A 15,523-nucleotide genomic window follows, 5' to 3' on the forward strand; every position below is an offset into this window, starting at 1 on the left:
TACTGAGAGTGGCTTTAGTCGTCTCAGAGAGTCTTCACTCCCCAAAATAACCAGAAATTAGAAAATGGCAGATGCTTAGTAAATATTAGTAACCAAAGCAAGAACTTCTATTTTGCTCTTTGGGGATGCAGTGGTTTTGTTTTCCATGTTGTCATCTTTGCAGTAGAATACGTATTTTCTGTTACACATCTTAATTTTAATTTGGCTCTTAGGAAAAACTATCATTATTGTAAGAGCTACTGGAGGACAAAAGGCAGATTCAACTCTTCATATTAAATAATCAAACGACCAAAAAATAACAAGGAAAATACCAAAACAAGGTTGGTATTTTAGAGGGTGAATAACAGATGGTTCGCACTTACAATCGGTACTATATATATTTATATATATATAATATATATTATATATGTAAAATACCACTGTAGGTGAGCTGTAAGAAATGGTATGTTCTGGTCAAAGACATTCCCATCAACTGCAATGCAGCTTACTTATTTTACTGAACTCAAGAAAAGGACACTTTTACATAAGATTTAGGAATTTACATCAGCAAACTCCTTTTCAGAACTGCCAATTGTACTGGTGGGTCTTTTAATCATGTATTTTTAGAAATTAAGTAGTATCACGAGTCAAAGATTTCCAATGAAGTTATTAACTATTGAGCGTAGCTACTGAGTTTGTAGAGAATCCACGAATTTTAAGGGGAACTCAGAATCAGGATATGGGGAAGAAAAACATTCCCCTCAAGTGTCACGAGGAGCCAGCTGAAAGCTTCAGAAATTCACAAAAAGGAGATACACGTAAATAATAAAGTCCTGTTAAAAATAAGAACCAAGAAAGAATTCTGAAAAGCAAGGGAATTCTGCAAAGGACTTTACAAAAATCAGGCAGGTTTTGAGAGGATGGTATAAAAGTAAATCTTCAGCTGCAGCTAGAGTGCTTAGCTAGCAGAATAAACCTATTTCGTTTTCTTTCTTGTGGCTCACAATTCTTTTCATAGGTTGTGAGGCAAAAGCAGAACGCTTTGGATGGTCTTGGGAAATGAGCAAATTGGGTTAACTATGACTTTTAGGAAACCTAATCTGTTCCCATTAGATAAGATTTTATGGTACTTGTTCCAAGTCAGACTAATCTGTGGATGAATTGCCCCACCTTCACTCTAGGGTCTTTGAGGCATATAATGAATGAATGTAAAGAATTTCAAGGTGACTTCTTGACCAGCAATGTCCAATAGAACTTTCCGCAATGATGCAAATGCACTATGTCTTCTGTGCCCAGTCTCGTAGCCACTTGCGGCTATTGGGCATTTTAAATGTGGGTAGTGTCACTGATGAACTGAATTTTAAGTTAAATTTAATTTAAATTAATTCAAATTTACCTAGCCTCATGTGGCCACTGGTCACCATATTAGACAATGCAGTTCTAGACCCTTTCTGTCCCTTTTAACTGAAGGCTTCAGGCATCATTTTACTACATATCCTTGGGTTTTCTGGGCTTAAACATTACCTAAGGCTCCCCAGGGGTAGGGTAATCATATAATTGTCCAAACTGGGATACTTTGAGAAAGACAGGGAGTATCGACAATGAACAATTATGATGAGACAAGAGGCATAATCTAGGATGGTCCAGGGCACATAGGAAGGTATGGTCCTCCACCCATAGGGTTTGTTGCTCAAGGGTTCCATTGAGAAGTAACTGGGTTTTACTTCACTTCTTTTTAGGGTGCCGTTACAGACAAGGTTTAAGTATCTTCTTGGGTACACATTTTCATCAACCATGATTTTCTTTGCCTTAACAAACATTTATCAAAATCTTTATAACTCATTTCTGCTTTCCCAGTGATTCCCAAACATCAAGTAAAGCAATGTCTAATGATACAAAATGACCAACTAAATATAGACGTAAATATCAGTCATGCTGATCTCTGAAATTAGACTACATATCTGGACAGCTAAGTTGGGTTGGATATTTTAAGTTTTCTTCTGGCTTTTTGGTAAGAGGCACAGAGAGCCAAAAAGATCAGAGGTATTTCTTTGCAACAAAGTCACTCAGGGTTCATGGACAGATTAAAATTCTCCCAAAGGGATTAAACTAGGCAGGCGGAGCTTGCAGCAGTTTATTTAGTCCAGATCCTAAGTTTTGGAGGGAGTGGATCCTGGAAATAGAAAGGTGAGTTGCTTTGGGTACTCGTTTAGATTCTGCCATTGGAAAGGAAGCAGATTAACATCAGCTTTTAAACTGAATGTCTAAAGAGTATTTAGAGCCCCAAGTCCCTTCCTTTTCTCATCTCGTGGATGACTGCCAACTGTACTCTCACCCCAGCGGAAGTATGGGGTTGTACTGTCTGGAGAGATCTCTGCACTGCAGGATGCTGGACACCTCACCTAACCCTAACCCAGATCCTAACCCTAACCCTAAGCCTGCTCCTCAACGCTAACCCCTAATCCCTAACTTGAAACCCTCCGGAGAGGTCTCTGAAATGCAGGATACGAGGCACATACCTTAAGCCTAATCCTAACCCTAACCCGAGATCTGAGAAAAAAATCAAGATGTGGTACATATACACAATGGAATATTAGCCATAAAAAGAATGAAATCTTGCCATTTTCAGCGACGTGGATGGAGCTAGAGAGAATTATGCTAAGTGAAAGAAGTCAGTCAGAGAAAGACAAATGCCACATGATTCCGTTACTATGTAGAATTTAAGAAACAAAACAATCATAGGGGAAAAAGACAGAAAGACAAACCAAGAAATAGACCCTCAACTATAGAGAACGAACTGTTGATTACCAGAGGGGAGGTGGGCGGGGGATGGGTTAATTAGGTGATGGGATTAAGGAGGGCACTTGTGATGAGCACAGGGTGTTGTATGCAAGTTCTGAATTACTATATTGCGCACCTGAAACTAATACAACACTGTATGGTAACTTAACTGGAATTTAAATAAAAACTTAAAAAACAAAAGAGCAGCGTTTAACGTTACATTCTGCCAGAGAGGAGCAAGTCATTGCAGAGGGCTTTAGGCGTCCCCCTTTTAGAATTCAACCTGTTTTGAAATAACTTGGTGGGATTTTTCTTTGATGTAAGATACAGAACACGGATCAGAGCATCAAGTCATAAAAATAATTTTAAAAATCCAATTGTGTCTATACACAAAATGTCCTGAAAGCCCACAAATTCTCATGAGAAGCCAGTTCTCACTGAATCTCTCTGGCATGGCCTGGCATTTCGAATCCTCCTTTTATAACACACTTTGTGCCGAACACAGTAGAGTTTTGTACTAAGAAAATATCTTTCAGCATTGAATAGGCATGTGAATGAATAGGAGCAGAGAAATGAATTATTTCAGGAGGTTTACCTGCAGGAAAAAGAACTTCACAATATAAATTCAAATAATCAGAGGTAGGTCTCTGGCTCATTTTGTCAAAGGTTTTCCACCAACCTGATAGCTCGAATGACAGTTTTAAGCGGTGGGGTGAGGTCTTCCACTGATACATCACACTGGCATCCCTTCTCATCGTATACATCATCAGTGCCGAGCGCCGTGTCAGCTGCAAGAAAAAATGGTCAGTTACAGAACACCACCACCAGCAACTGACAACATGTTTGCCGAACTGGACTCACACAGGAACGGGGGGGACTCAGAGACGAAGCTTGTTAAGTCAAGAGAGGTAAGGTCAGCCAATTGTTTTCTCCAATAGGATTCCTTCTTTTTTTTTCCTACAACCTTATTAATTTTATGTGATTCGACACGGATACCTTTCTGAGCTGTTTTCCAGTGTTGACACTGTCTTTCCAGTCGTGGTGATGGATTTCGTTGATCTACCCATGCTCTGTTGCCCAGTTCTTTTGAAACTAACTGCCAGCATTTAAATAACAGCTGTTTCGAGTTAGGCAAATAGTCTTTGGATACTTAACTGGCCTGTAAACATAGAACTTGAAGCCCATGACATTGACCCCATTAGCCCCATGCCCCAAACAAGTGTGGAAGCAGCCATGTCCAAGAACACTGGCTACTTATTAGTTACTGGACAGAGGCAGCTCAGAAGAGAGCTTGCGTAAGATAGTATAGCCCAAAGTGAGAAGATTTTCAGATTGGACAATAAAATCGGTTCCTAATAAACCAAGCAAATTAATTTTCGGGTTAATTGCAAAGCTTGCAAAAGGAGAAGGGTGATAATAGATAAGAAATTAATAAAGATTTATAAAATTAGTAAGAAATCAACTCATATCATTGCAGCTTGGTTTTTGGCAACAAGATATTGAAAACAAGTTAAAATTTCTGGAATGGGGGATGGGTTAAATAAATATTGGTATGTTTATATAACGGACTATTACGAAGCTGTTAAAATGATGTCGAAGGCCAATGACTGAGAAACATCACAACTGATTGTTTTTAAAAAATATATCTATCTGGGATTAACAATGATTTTATTCTTTTTGCTTGGCTGTATTTTCTAAAATTCCTATAACTAATATATATTACCCTGGTAGTAAGTAAATAAAGTAATGAAAGCACACTCCTGAGAGATGAGGTACGTGGCCTCCAAATACTATTTAAGCCTCTTTAAATGTTGAGATATACCAAAGCATTAACACTGCTTTCGGCTGCCTTTGCTCAGCCCAGTGTTCATTTGCTAAGTCATGAAAAGACGAGAATTTGCCATGAGTTGTCTTGGGTGGGTTCAAAATCCTGAAAGGCTATTAGAAGTCCGTTCATTGAAGCAGTGCTTATATTTGGGCTGCAGCGGGGGCGTCATTTAGTGAAGCTATTTGCTGTGTGGCTGCCCAGTCTCCCGTGTGCCAAGAGCGGGAGGAGTGGGATGGGGAAGGATGTAGATGGGTCTTCACAGCTCCGCTTCGTGGTCCTTTTGGCCTTCTTACCCTCCAGCCTAGTAAGAGGGAGAGACAGAGCTGCCACCTCACAATAATGAAAATAACAGCAACCACTCATTGAAATTTATGCCAGGCATTTAAGGGAAGCTTCTGCCAATGTTAGTTTTCTTACTTATAGCCACTCTTACAAGTTAGTGGTGATATCATGCCTGGTTTTTAGAAGCCCAAACTGAGACTCGGAGAAGGGAAGTATCTTACCTGAGGCCACACAGGTGGTCAGGGGAGCGAGTGAGTTGCAGAGCATGTTACTAAAACCCAGTTCCCCGAGGCTCTTACATTGTGTCACCCAGTGTCAGAATGCATTCGGGGTTCCACAGTGGGTTCAGCAGCGGCATGCAACGTGTCGGGAGAGAGCAGGGGAAAGAGCTGGCCGCGCATGCTGCCTCGTTGGGGCAGCCTATCCCTGCTGGGTATGTTCAACTTCTCTCCAGAGAAGTCTGCCACCATCTAAATGAGAGTACACATGTTGACTCTGTCTGACACTTGGTTCGGACTCAGTGACGCGCTTGAGGGGAGCTGGCCCATTTCGCTGGATTGACCACCTACGCAACACAGCCCTTCTAGTGCACAACATGCCCAAGTTTGGATGACACTCTTCCAGGAGAAGTTGGCAATTTCTTCCCCTGATTTGATCCTAACCTGCTTTCAGTAGGTATAGTAGGCTGAATCGTATTGCCCTCAAATTCATGTCCACTTGGAACATCAGGATATGATCTTATTTGGAATAAGGGTCTTTGCAGATGTAATTAAGGTAAGGTTCAAGATGAGACCATACTGGATTAGGGTGGGTCTCAATCCAACGGAAGTATCCTTACGAGACAGAAAAGGAGAAGGTACAGGAAGAAAGTGAAGATGGAAGCAGAGACTGGACTGATGGGTCTACAAGGCAAGAACACCAAGAATTTTGGGCAACCACTGGAAGCTGAGAGAGGTGTGGGATGCTTTCTCCCTCGGAGACTCCGGAAGGAACCAACCCTGGTGATGCCCTCATTTCAGACACCCTGCTTTCTCGAACTGTGAGAGAGTAAACTTCTGTTGTTTCAAGCCACCCCGTGTGTGGTCATTGGTTACGGCACCCCTAGGGAACGAACACAATTGAGAAAACTTTTCTTCATTGTTTCCAAATCTTCACTCAAGGACAATAATGACGACGATAATAATAATAAGTGCTTTTTAGGGAAATCTAACGACATGCCAAGAACTTTAATTGCTTCAAGCCCCACAAGAGGTATATATTATTATCCCCTATTTTACAGATTATGAAAGTGAGGCACAGAAAGCTAAGAAACTTGCTCAAGGACAAAGGAAGGGTAAGTGACAGAACCAGAATTTAAATCTAGGCTGTTGGGCTTTGGAGCTGCCCTATTAAATACTGCCTGACTCTGAGCCTCCCTTCTGCCTCCTTCCAGACTTTTCTGTCTTCTCTCTTGTTGCCATTTGGATTCCCTTCTCTTGCATTACATTTGCATCCATGTGGCTGTGTGCACCCGGCTCTTATGGTCTCAGGTGAAGTGACCCCAAACACTGAGAATCGTATTCGGAGGAGTGTGGTTACCATAGCCATGTGCTAAGCCAGTGCGTACCCTAAAGGAGACCTGGATATACACATACCCTGGAGTTGTGAGAAGGGTATGTGTGGGATGAGAGATGCAGGGGGCTCACGTATAGGCTGGATGATCACCAGGTGCCATTATGGAACCCTCTGAGATACCCAGATGTTAGCTCCCTAAAGGAAATAACAAATAACACACTTACCAGGATTCCTGGTACAGAGTTCACAAAAGTACTTTTTAAAAAGATTTATTTGTTTATTTTAGGGAGAGAGAGAGCACAAAGGGGAAGAAAGGCAGAGGGAGAGAGAATCTGAAGCAGACTCCACACTGAGCGCATGCCCGACACGGGGCTCGATCTCACGACCCTGAGATCATGACCTGAGCCAAAGTCAAGAGCCAGATACTTAACTGACTATGCCACCCAGGTGCCCCATTCACAAAAGTATTCTACGCTGCCCTTCAGACAAGAGGCTAGTGACTGCTTTCCCTCATCTGAACTCTAGTGAGAGGCATTTCTAGTATGGTCCCATTTTTTTTTTTTTATCTCAGAAAACTGGGGAACACTGGAGAGGCTACAGGAAAGGCAGATCCTGCAATGCCTGTAGCAATGATTTATCTACTTGAAAATACCATGTAACCGACATAACACAATGATGTGTGTCCAAAACAACTAAATAGCATAAAATACGGGGTCCTTTAATTATGAAGTTAATGGAAAACTTTATCAGCAGGTGTGTACTGTCACAATAAGCACAAACGTAAAGACAGTGGAACCATAAAGTTCACACGGTCTGTCAATGAAACTGGGAACATTCCAAATGATTACGAGACAGTTTCCTTCCAGCCTCATGCAGCTCCGCCTCGCCCCTGTCCTATGCCCCAATAAGAGCGTCAGCCTAGCCGTTCTGTTTAGGAACAGGCTGGACAGAAGACGGGAGTCAGTCCCCAACTGCATTATATTCCAAATGCACCTTATTGTGGAATATTATTATACATTAATGACTTGATTGTTCAAGGCATAAATTCTCAGTCCTTAAAAATATTTTTTGTAGGTTTGGTCAGAACAAATGAATAGGAAATATATTTTTGCTGGCATATATTGAAGCAAGGGCTGATTTAGGAAATTTTTTTCCTTATTTCAAAGCCACAAAAAATGGGGGAAAATGCTGTCTTTCTCCTTCATAACTATCTTAGGATGTCCATTTTCTTTCCAGTGAGGTTAATAACACGTTAAATGTCTTTCACATGATTCCTAGAGGCTTTAAACCATTAGTGAATTTTAAGACACTTGGGTGGGGCTACATTTTCAGCCAAGGGTGGCTCTCTGCTCTCCAACCACACCTGGCTCTTTGCCCTGGAATTTTGGGAGGTGTGGGTTATGGGTATATAAGCTTATGGGATGGGGCGCCTGGGTGGCGCAGTCGTTAAGCGTCTGCCTTCGGCTCAGGGCGTGATCCCGGTGTTCTGGGATCGAGCCCCACATCACGCTCCTCTGCTGGGAGCCTGCTTCTTCCTCTCCCACTCCCCCTGCTTGTCTCTCTCTCACTGGCTGTCTCTCTCACTGGCTGTCTCTGTGTCAAATAAATAAATAAAATCTTTAAAAAAAAAAAGCTCATGGGAGCATCAGTCTGCACAAAAGATAATCACGAAAAACAAGATGCCATAGAGTGAGGTGCTCCCCCAAGTCCTGCTCCCTGTGGACAATCCTGCCAGGTGTGGTGAGCTTTCTCCAGTGTGAGGTCTGTGCCTGGAGAAAAAAGAAGTTTAAAATACAACCCTTTATCTCTCCTAACCCTCTCTAGTTTCCTATTAATTAGCAGGATTCAAAATTTGCTTTCAAATACTTCATTCTCCTTGGAAAACCTATTTCACTGTTTGGAAAAGACCATGTGAACCTCAGAGGATGAAGAGAGAGGAAGTAAAGAACATTCTGGAAACTTCTGCTATGTCCAAAGAATGTTTTTCTGTTCCCACTACGAAATTCTGCCATCAAGATGCAGGTAGTTATGAGAAAAGAAGTGGTTTCTAGTTCTTTCTCTTGATCATCTCCTCTTATGGATCAGATTTCTTTTTACATTTCTTGATGAAATGATTACAATGGTTTTCTGCCTTGCCTGCATGTTAGAATCAGCTGGGGAGTGTTAAAAAAAAAAAAACAACAACTCAATACAAAGAACACCTTCAGGACCAGTAACATGAGGAAACTGAGGGCTGAGACCCAGGCCAAAAAATGGCATTCCATGGTTTCTCTCAGCCAGAGCTGAAGAGTGTGTTTGACTAATCCGCCATTGGATTTGGACTAATTCTCCATGTCTCCCCCAACAGCACTAGTGCACTGGAACAATCTGAGACAATGCAGGTGCTTCACAAGACAAGAGGAAATGATTGCATCTTAAAAAAAAAAAAGAAAGAAAAAAAGAAAACAGAAAAAGAATTTAAAAATACCCCTTGACAAACTGGTGATATGGAAGGAAGATTTCATCTTTTTACTCAGCTTTCAGAATCCCAGTTCTTGCTTCTATTCCTCAGCCATCTGAAGCCCCCCCCCTTTAAAAGAGTTTGTTTGAGAGAGAAAAACAGAGCGAGCATGCAAGGGAGAGGGGTAGAGGGAGAGGCAGAGAATCTCAAGCAGACTCCCTGCTGAACATCAAGCCCCAAGCGGGGCTCCATCTCACAACCCTGAGACCATGACTGGAGCCAAATCCAAGAGCTGGTCGCTTAACTGACTGAGCCACCCAGGCGTCCCTGAAAGCCCACTCTTTACAGGCCTTGGCACTGTTCTCTTTGAAAGGAGTCACTACTGTTTTTACGCACAAGGAGCTTACATGTTCAAAGATCAAAATAAAATCAAATTGTCAAAACGTAGCAGAAAACATTTGTTCTGTCTGTAGAGGAAGGAAAACGTCCTGATGTTTGGGTCAAAGAAGAAATTATAGAGGAGACAGCTGACAGTTTGATCATGAATACAGACACTGCTAGTACCTAAAATAACAAAATTACAATGTAAAGAAAAATGCTTGATTGGGAAGAAAGTGGAAAGATATAAAAAGGCTTAATATTTATAATGAGTAAGGAGCTTATTTGAATGGATCACAATCCAAAATATAAATGTATAAATAAGTCTGTCAGAAGAGACCATTAGTATCAAAAAATGGCAGGATGGGGCGCCTGGGTGGCTCAGTCTTTAAGCATCTGCCTTCGGCTCAGGGCGTGATCCCAGAGTCCTAGGATCGGGCCCCACATCAGGCTTGTCCACTGGGAGCCTGCTTCTTCCTCTCCCACTCCCCTGCTTGTGTTCTCTCTCTCACTGGCTGTCTCTCTCTCTCTGTCAAGTAAACAAATAAAATCTTAAAAAAAAAATGGCAGGAAACTATTCAACCTAACTAGAAATGAAAAATATATAAATTAAAGTTATGTGAAAGTATGGACTTATACCAATTTAATTAGCAAAAGAATAATAGCTAATACTAACAAAATTGAGGTGTATCTGGTATACTCCGACATTGCTAGGGACGATGTAAATTGGATAAAATTTTATAACCAGCAATCTTACAATTTTACATCAGAGAAATTTTCTTTGGAAACTAATTTCAAAATGGAAATAAAGGTAGCTTAATGCAATAATATGAACTGCATTACTGCCCATTATAGAGAAATATTTGTAGAAATTTCAATGTCCCAAAGGAGGAAACTAAATTATAGTAAATTACAGTATTTGACCATGATGGTACACTACACAGCTACAAAAAAGATAATTATGAGCAGCATATAATAATATGGAAGTATGTGTTTTTAAATGTTCAGTAAAATTAAAATATGAAATGAAATATTCATGTTGATTATAACCGCGTACAATGATATACAAAAAGAAAACCAGCTAGAACAGGATATATAAAAATAAAAAATAGCTGTATTGGGTATGAAATTATAAATGATTTGTATTACTTTTAAAATTCCATAAGGCATTTAAAGATGTTTTTCTATGACAAAAATATTATATGCTTTTTGAAATAGAGTACTTGAAAAATAGAAAAACAATGAGAGTGAAGGAAAAAAAATCTTCCCAAGTTCCAGAACTTAAAGGAAACCATTATTACAATGTAATTCTTACAGTGAAAGTGTGAGGGCTAGAAGTTCACAATCCATTTTTATTTTGGGAATTTAAACAAAGCATATTATGATTCTATTCTATTATGCTATGGGGAACACACATTAAAATGGCCACTATTAATGGTGATGATAACTGTTGTGAATTAGAATTTGTTTTCCAAGGGTTCCTTCCTTCTGTGGCTGGTTGTATTTCAATTACCTTTCCCCGTGATCATTTCCCAACACCTTAAATATCATCCTAAAATTAGAGATTGCATTTTAGCCATGGGCTAGTCCAAAGGCAATTCCCTTAACCCAACTAGAGTTTAGAAGGACTGCTTGGGCCCTGCTGGGTAGTGTGCTTCATTCCGCTAGGCCTTGGCTAGAGCCTTCTTTCTGTTCTGCGTTAGCTGCTGCTAAGCCATCAACAGGATGAACTGGGTTCTCCAGGTACTGTTAAGGAACCCAGAAAAAGACTCCAGATAATATGTTTTGTTCTAGATGTTTTTCTTTTCGAGTGCTTTTTTAAACTTAGTTTTCCTCTTATTACAATAGTAATACATACTATAGAAACTTCGAATTTTAAATTAAATCATGAAGAATGAGAATAATTTGTTTATAGTTTTAACACTGAGGGAAAGCCTACTAAATGTTGGCCCATTCCCTTCCACGCTCTTCCTCTGCATTATCTGAATTTTAATGTCAAAGTCAATCTCTCAACCCAGATGGCAAGTAGGACAGCTCTGGTTGCCCTGTGAGGGAACTTTATTCAGATAGCTCAGGGGTCCTCGTTCAACCTCACCCCATGACAGCCTTTCCATCCCATAGTCCAGCTGCATCAGACTACCAACGGTTTCTCGAGGCACTATACACCCCCATCCACTCTCCTCTCTCTCTCTTTTTTTTTTTTTGGAAATCTCTGGGTGTTAAATTTGCAGTTGATGGATTATATTACGTGTAGGGCACCACAAAAGCAAGGTGCCCTCTTCCCTATGGGGAGAACATCAGAATATTCAGAACAAACCATTTACATTTCAGCACGCATACAAATTTTGTGCCATTTTGAAAACTTGAATTTTATTTTGAAGTTTAGCAATTACTGTTATTTTGAGTTACCCAAAGCAAAGAGGATGAGCTATAGAGGGAAGCACGACAAAGCTTAGAGTCTCAGATCCAGCTTTGCAATTACAAGCCCTTCAGGAGTTTACCACCTCCATCAAACGCAGACTGATCCCCGACACTGACTCAGCCCTGTCTTCCTCTACTGTGAACATGTATCCCTATGACTGTTATTTTTTTTAAAAGATTTTATTTTTATTTATTTGAGAGAGAGAGAGAGAGAGAGCACGAGCAGGGTGGGGGGAGAGGCAGAGAGAGGGAGAGAAGCGGACTCCTCACTGAGCAGGAAGCCGCTGCAGGGCTCCATCCCAGGACCCTGGGATCATGACCTGAGCTGAAGGCAGACGCTCAACCCGCTGAGCCACCCAGGCGCCCCTCTATGACTGTTATCACATAGTATTATACTTGGTTGTTTACAAGCTAGACAGTACACTCTGAGGGCAGGGACCATGTCTTTTCATTTATGTATCTGTCTCTCATGTATCTTCTCATCCACGAGCCTCCTGCCCCTAAAACACTCCGTGGTGCAGAGAAGACACTCAATGAATGTTTGCTTCGGAAAGCATTTCCCTCAGGCCCCCGGACAGTGGTCCCTGTCCAATAATGCCTGGATTTAGGATTTTCAAACTTTGTGGTTGGGTAAACAGCACTTCACTGTGTTCTTGTTTACTGGGTGAATCATCTCCCTAAGTTGAGAGACAAGTGTCTTCACTGAAGAAGTTGTCAGCTGAGAGGTCATGATGGCCCTAGTCGCTCAACTTTGTGTTTAGAGAGAGATGAATTCAGGGCTTTTGTCTCGAGCACTTTGTGGCCTGGAGGCATGGGCCCTTTATCTTTTTTTTTTTTTTTTAAGATTTTATTTATTTATTTGACAGAGAGAGAGACAGCCAGCGAGAGAGGGAACACAGCAGGGGGAGTGGGAGAGGAAGAAGCAGGCGCCCAGCGGAGAAGCCTGATGTGGGGCTCGATCCCATAACGCCGGGATCATGTTCTGAGCCGAAGGCAGACACTTAACCGCTGCACCACCCAGGCGCCCCGGCCCTTCATCTTATTAATGATAGCTATAATTCATTCAGTCCTTGGATGTGAGGTGGTTTACAAATACAAACTGGAACTTAGAATAGAATACTGCCAGTTTGGAAGTGTTATGCTCATTTTACAGATGGAGGAACTGTAGCTCAGCAAGGTTAAAGCACGCGCCTGAGACACAGGACTGTTTAGGGCAGAGCGAGCCTTTGAAAACTGAGAACATGTCTCTCTGTGTGCAAGTCTCCAATGGCTCCCCGTTTTTTTCCAGAGTAAAAACCCACGTCTTTACCAGGACTAGAAGGCCCCGTATGTCTGTCCCTCCCCCACTTCCTGTCTGTCCTTATTTCCCATCATTTTTCCCTTGGCTATTTTCCCTCCAGGCTTCCCTTCTCTGTCCCAGCCCTCCTAGTTGCTCCTTAAGGAAGCCAAGCACCTCTCCTTAGGGCGATCTTGGAGGAATCCTCTCTGGAAAGCCTGGAGGCTCTTTAGCTGCTATGGTCTCTGCTCAGTTTCAGTTCTTTAGAACTAGCCGGACCCCCCTATGTACGGTTACTTACCTCCCTCCTCCACCAATCTGTGTCTCCTTACCCTTCTCTCCTTTTTCCACAGCACTCACACTCTAATATACAAACAATTTACTTGTTGGTGTTTATTATTTCCCTAGTAGAATGTAAAATCTACAAAGACCAGGATCTTGTTCTCTGATGTATCTCAAATACCTAGAGGAGTGATGTACTAATATTTAATAAGAGAACCATCAGGGTAAGAGAGGTTCCTCTTCTACTCTAGCTATTGATCTTACTGATTACAAAGTGTAACTTACTGTAAAAAAAAAATCCAGTACTTCCTCATAATGTTTAATTTTTACAGGATTTTAAAATAGAGTTTTTTTAGGCATGAAAAACTCACAGCTAACATCATACTTGATGGTGAAAAGCTGAGATTCTTTTTTTTTTTTTAAAGATGAGGAACAAGACGAGGGTATCCACTCTTACCACTTTTATTCAACATAGTACTGGAAGTCCTAGGCATGGCATTCAGACAAAAAAAAAAAAAAAAAAAAAGGTGCACCAAACATAATAAAATACTTAGGAATCAACCAAGGAGGTGAAAGATCTCTACTCTGAAGACTATAAAATTGATAAAAGAAACTGAAGATGACACAAACAAATGGAAAGACACTCAATGCTCATGGATTGGAAGAACAAATATTGTTGAAATGACTGTACTACCCAAAGCAATGCACAGATTTAACGCAATCCCTATCAAAATACCAACAGGAATCACTACATTGTACACCTGAAACTAATGTAACATTGCATGTTGACTATACTTTCTCTTTTTTTAAAGATTGATTTATTTATTTGAGAGAAAGCATGAGCAGGGAGGGACAGAAGGAGAGGAGACAGAGAATCTGAAGCAGATTCCATGCTGAGCACAGAGCCCGATGCGGGGCTCAATCTCAGGACCCCGAGATCATGACCTGAGCTGACACTGAGTTGGACGCTGAACCAACTGTGCCACCCAGACACCCCAACTATACTTTAATTTAAAAAATAAAATAAAATAGGATTTTCTCCCAGGGGTCCATGAAAATATTTAAGAGGCAAAATAAGTTTCAAGTAAGAGAAGGAATAACTTCTATAGCAGAACTCGGTGAATATCTGTTGAGTGAGTATCACATGCTGCACTTTCATTTTTAGGTGAAATGCAACCTGTAGGTCCACTTTAAATTCTCGGGTCTGTAAGTTTATAATTAATAAATAATAGAAAAAAATTAACATCAGTACAATAAGAGGGATCTCTGTCTAGCTATCTAAATCATCCATACTAATATAATAAAGAAGGCAATCCAGACTTATTTTTCTCTTCAGGAACAATGTAACATTAGCGGAAATGTAATTATATTACAGTGAGACATAGTGTACCGTCATATGTCACTTTTGGATATTCACTCCTTTGTGCTTCTCCAAATATGACCTTTATCCTAGTAGCTTATATTGCTAATATTGTAGGGACAAATTATGAAATTTCAGTCATGTGACCAGTGTTTACTCAATTCTGATTTTTAGGAGATTTGGAGTAAATAACTTAAAAATGAGTTTTTATTAAGGATTCAGAAACCATCTCACTGAATTCCCACAGAAATAAAAAATAATGTCACAAGAAAATTTTTCATGCATCTGTGAATATATTCCCATTATTTTTTTCTAGGCTGTTGAATTAAAATGCTACAGTATTTGAAAAAAATTCTGAAAACCCCAAAATTTCTTTTTATTGGAAAAAAAGTCCAAGTATACACATCTGCAGCATACATTGATTTTAAAATAAAATATCCTCTTCAATTTTTAAGGCAATGTTCTAGTTAAAGATATAACTTTAATACTTTGAACAAGCAATTGCATTTTCCTGTGTATTTTTTTTTTACCAGAGTAGATGTAATTTATATAGCAAATCTTGCTAGCACAGTTGAAGATTACATAATTTAGCTGTGCTTTCTGTGTATTTTATTTTATTTTATTTTACTTTATTTTATTTTATTTTGGTGTTATGACGTTCTTGACATGAAACAGAAAATTTGAGACCCAGAATAGTTCCAGTACCCATAACAGAAATGAAGAGGTACATTCAAATACACTACCAGAGAAAGTGCAGCTTACCTCCCCTCTCCCCCAAAGAGGGTTATACCTAGAGTAGCTTGTGAATATCGCACTCTGAAAACATGGCCCTACATGCCTTTAAAACTCCCTTAGCTCCGTGGAAGATTTTCATAATAAAGAGAAAATACAGTTAACCTTTGACTGGACTTGACCACTCTGTTGTTGGCATTGCCTAGCAGT

At 40.4% G+C, this 15,523-nt stretch overlaps 1 protein-coding gene across 6 annotated transcripts in view; it reads right to left on the reverse strand.

Moving 5' to 3' along the window:
* The window catches only part of KCNQ5 (potassium voltage-gated channel subfamily Q member 5), a 489,286-nt gene that overhangs the window by 23,248 nt on the left and 450,515 nt on the right, over positions 1 to 15,523 (reverse strand). For all 6 annotated transcript variants that reach the window (XM_087856952.1, XM_087856950.1, XM_087856951.1 and 3 more), the window contains one exon: positions 3,440 to 3,548. In XM_087856952.1, coding sequence (XP_087713078.1) covers positions 3,440 to 3,548 — 109 coding nt within the window. The remainder of the gene's footprint in view (positions 1 to 3,439; positions 3,549 to 15,523) is intronic.

This window comes from Ursus americanus, chromosome 29 (genome assembly GCF_024610735.1).
Source record: "Ursus americanus isolate L20-20 chromosome 29, mUrsAme1.1.p, whole genome shotgun sequence".
NCBI lineage: Eukaryota > Metazoa > Chordata > Mammalia > Carnivora > Ursidae > Ursus > Ursus americanus.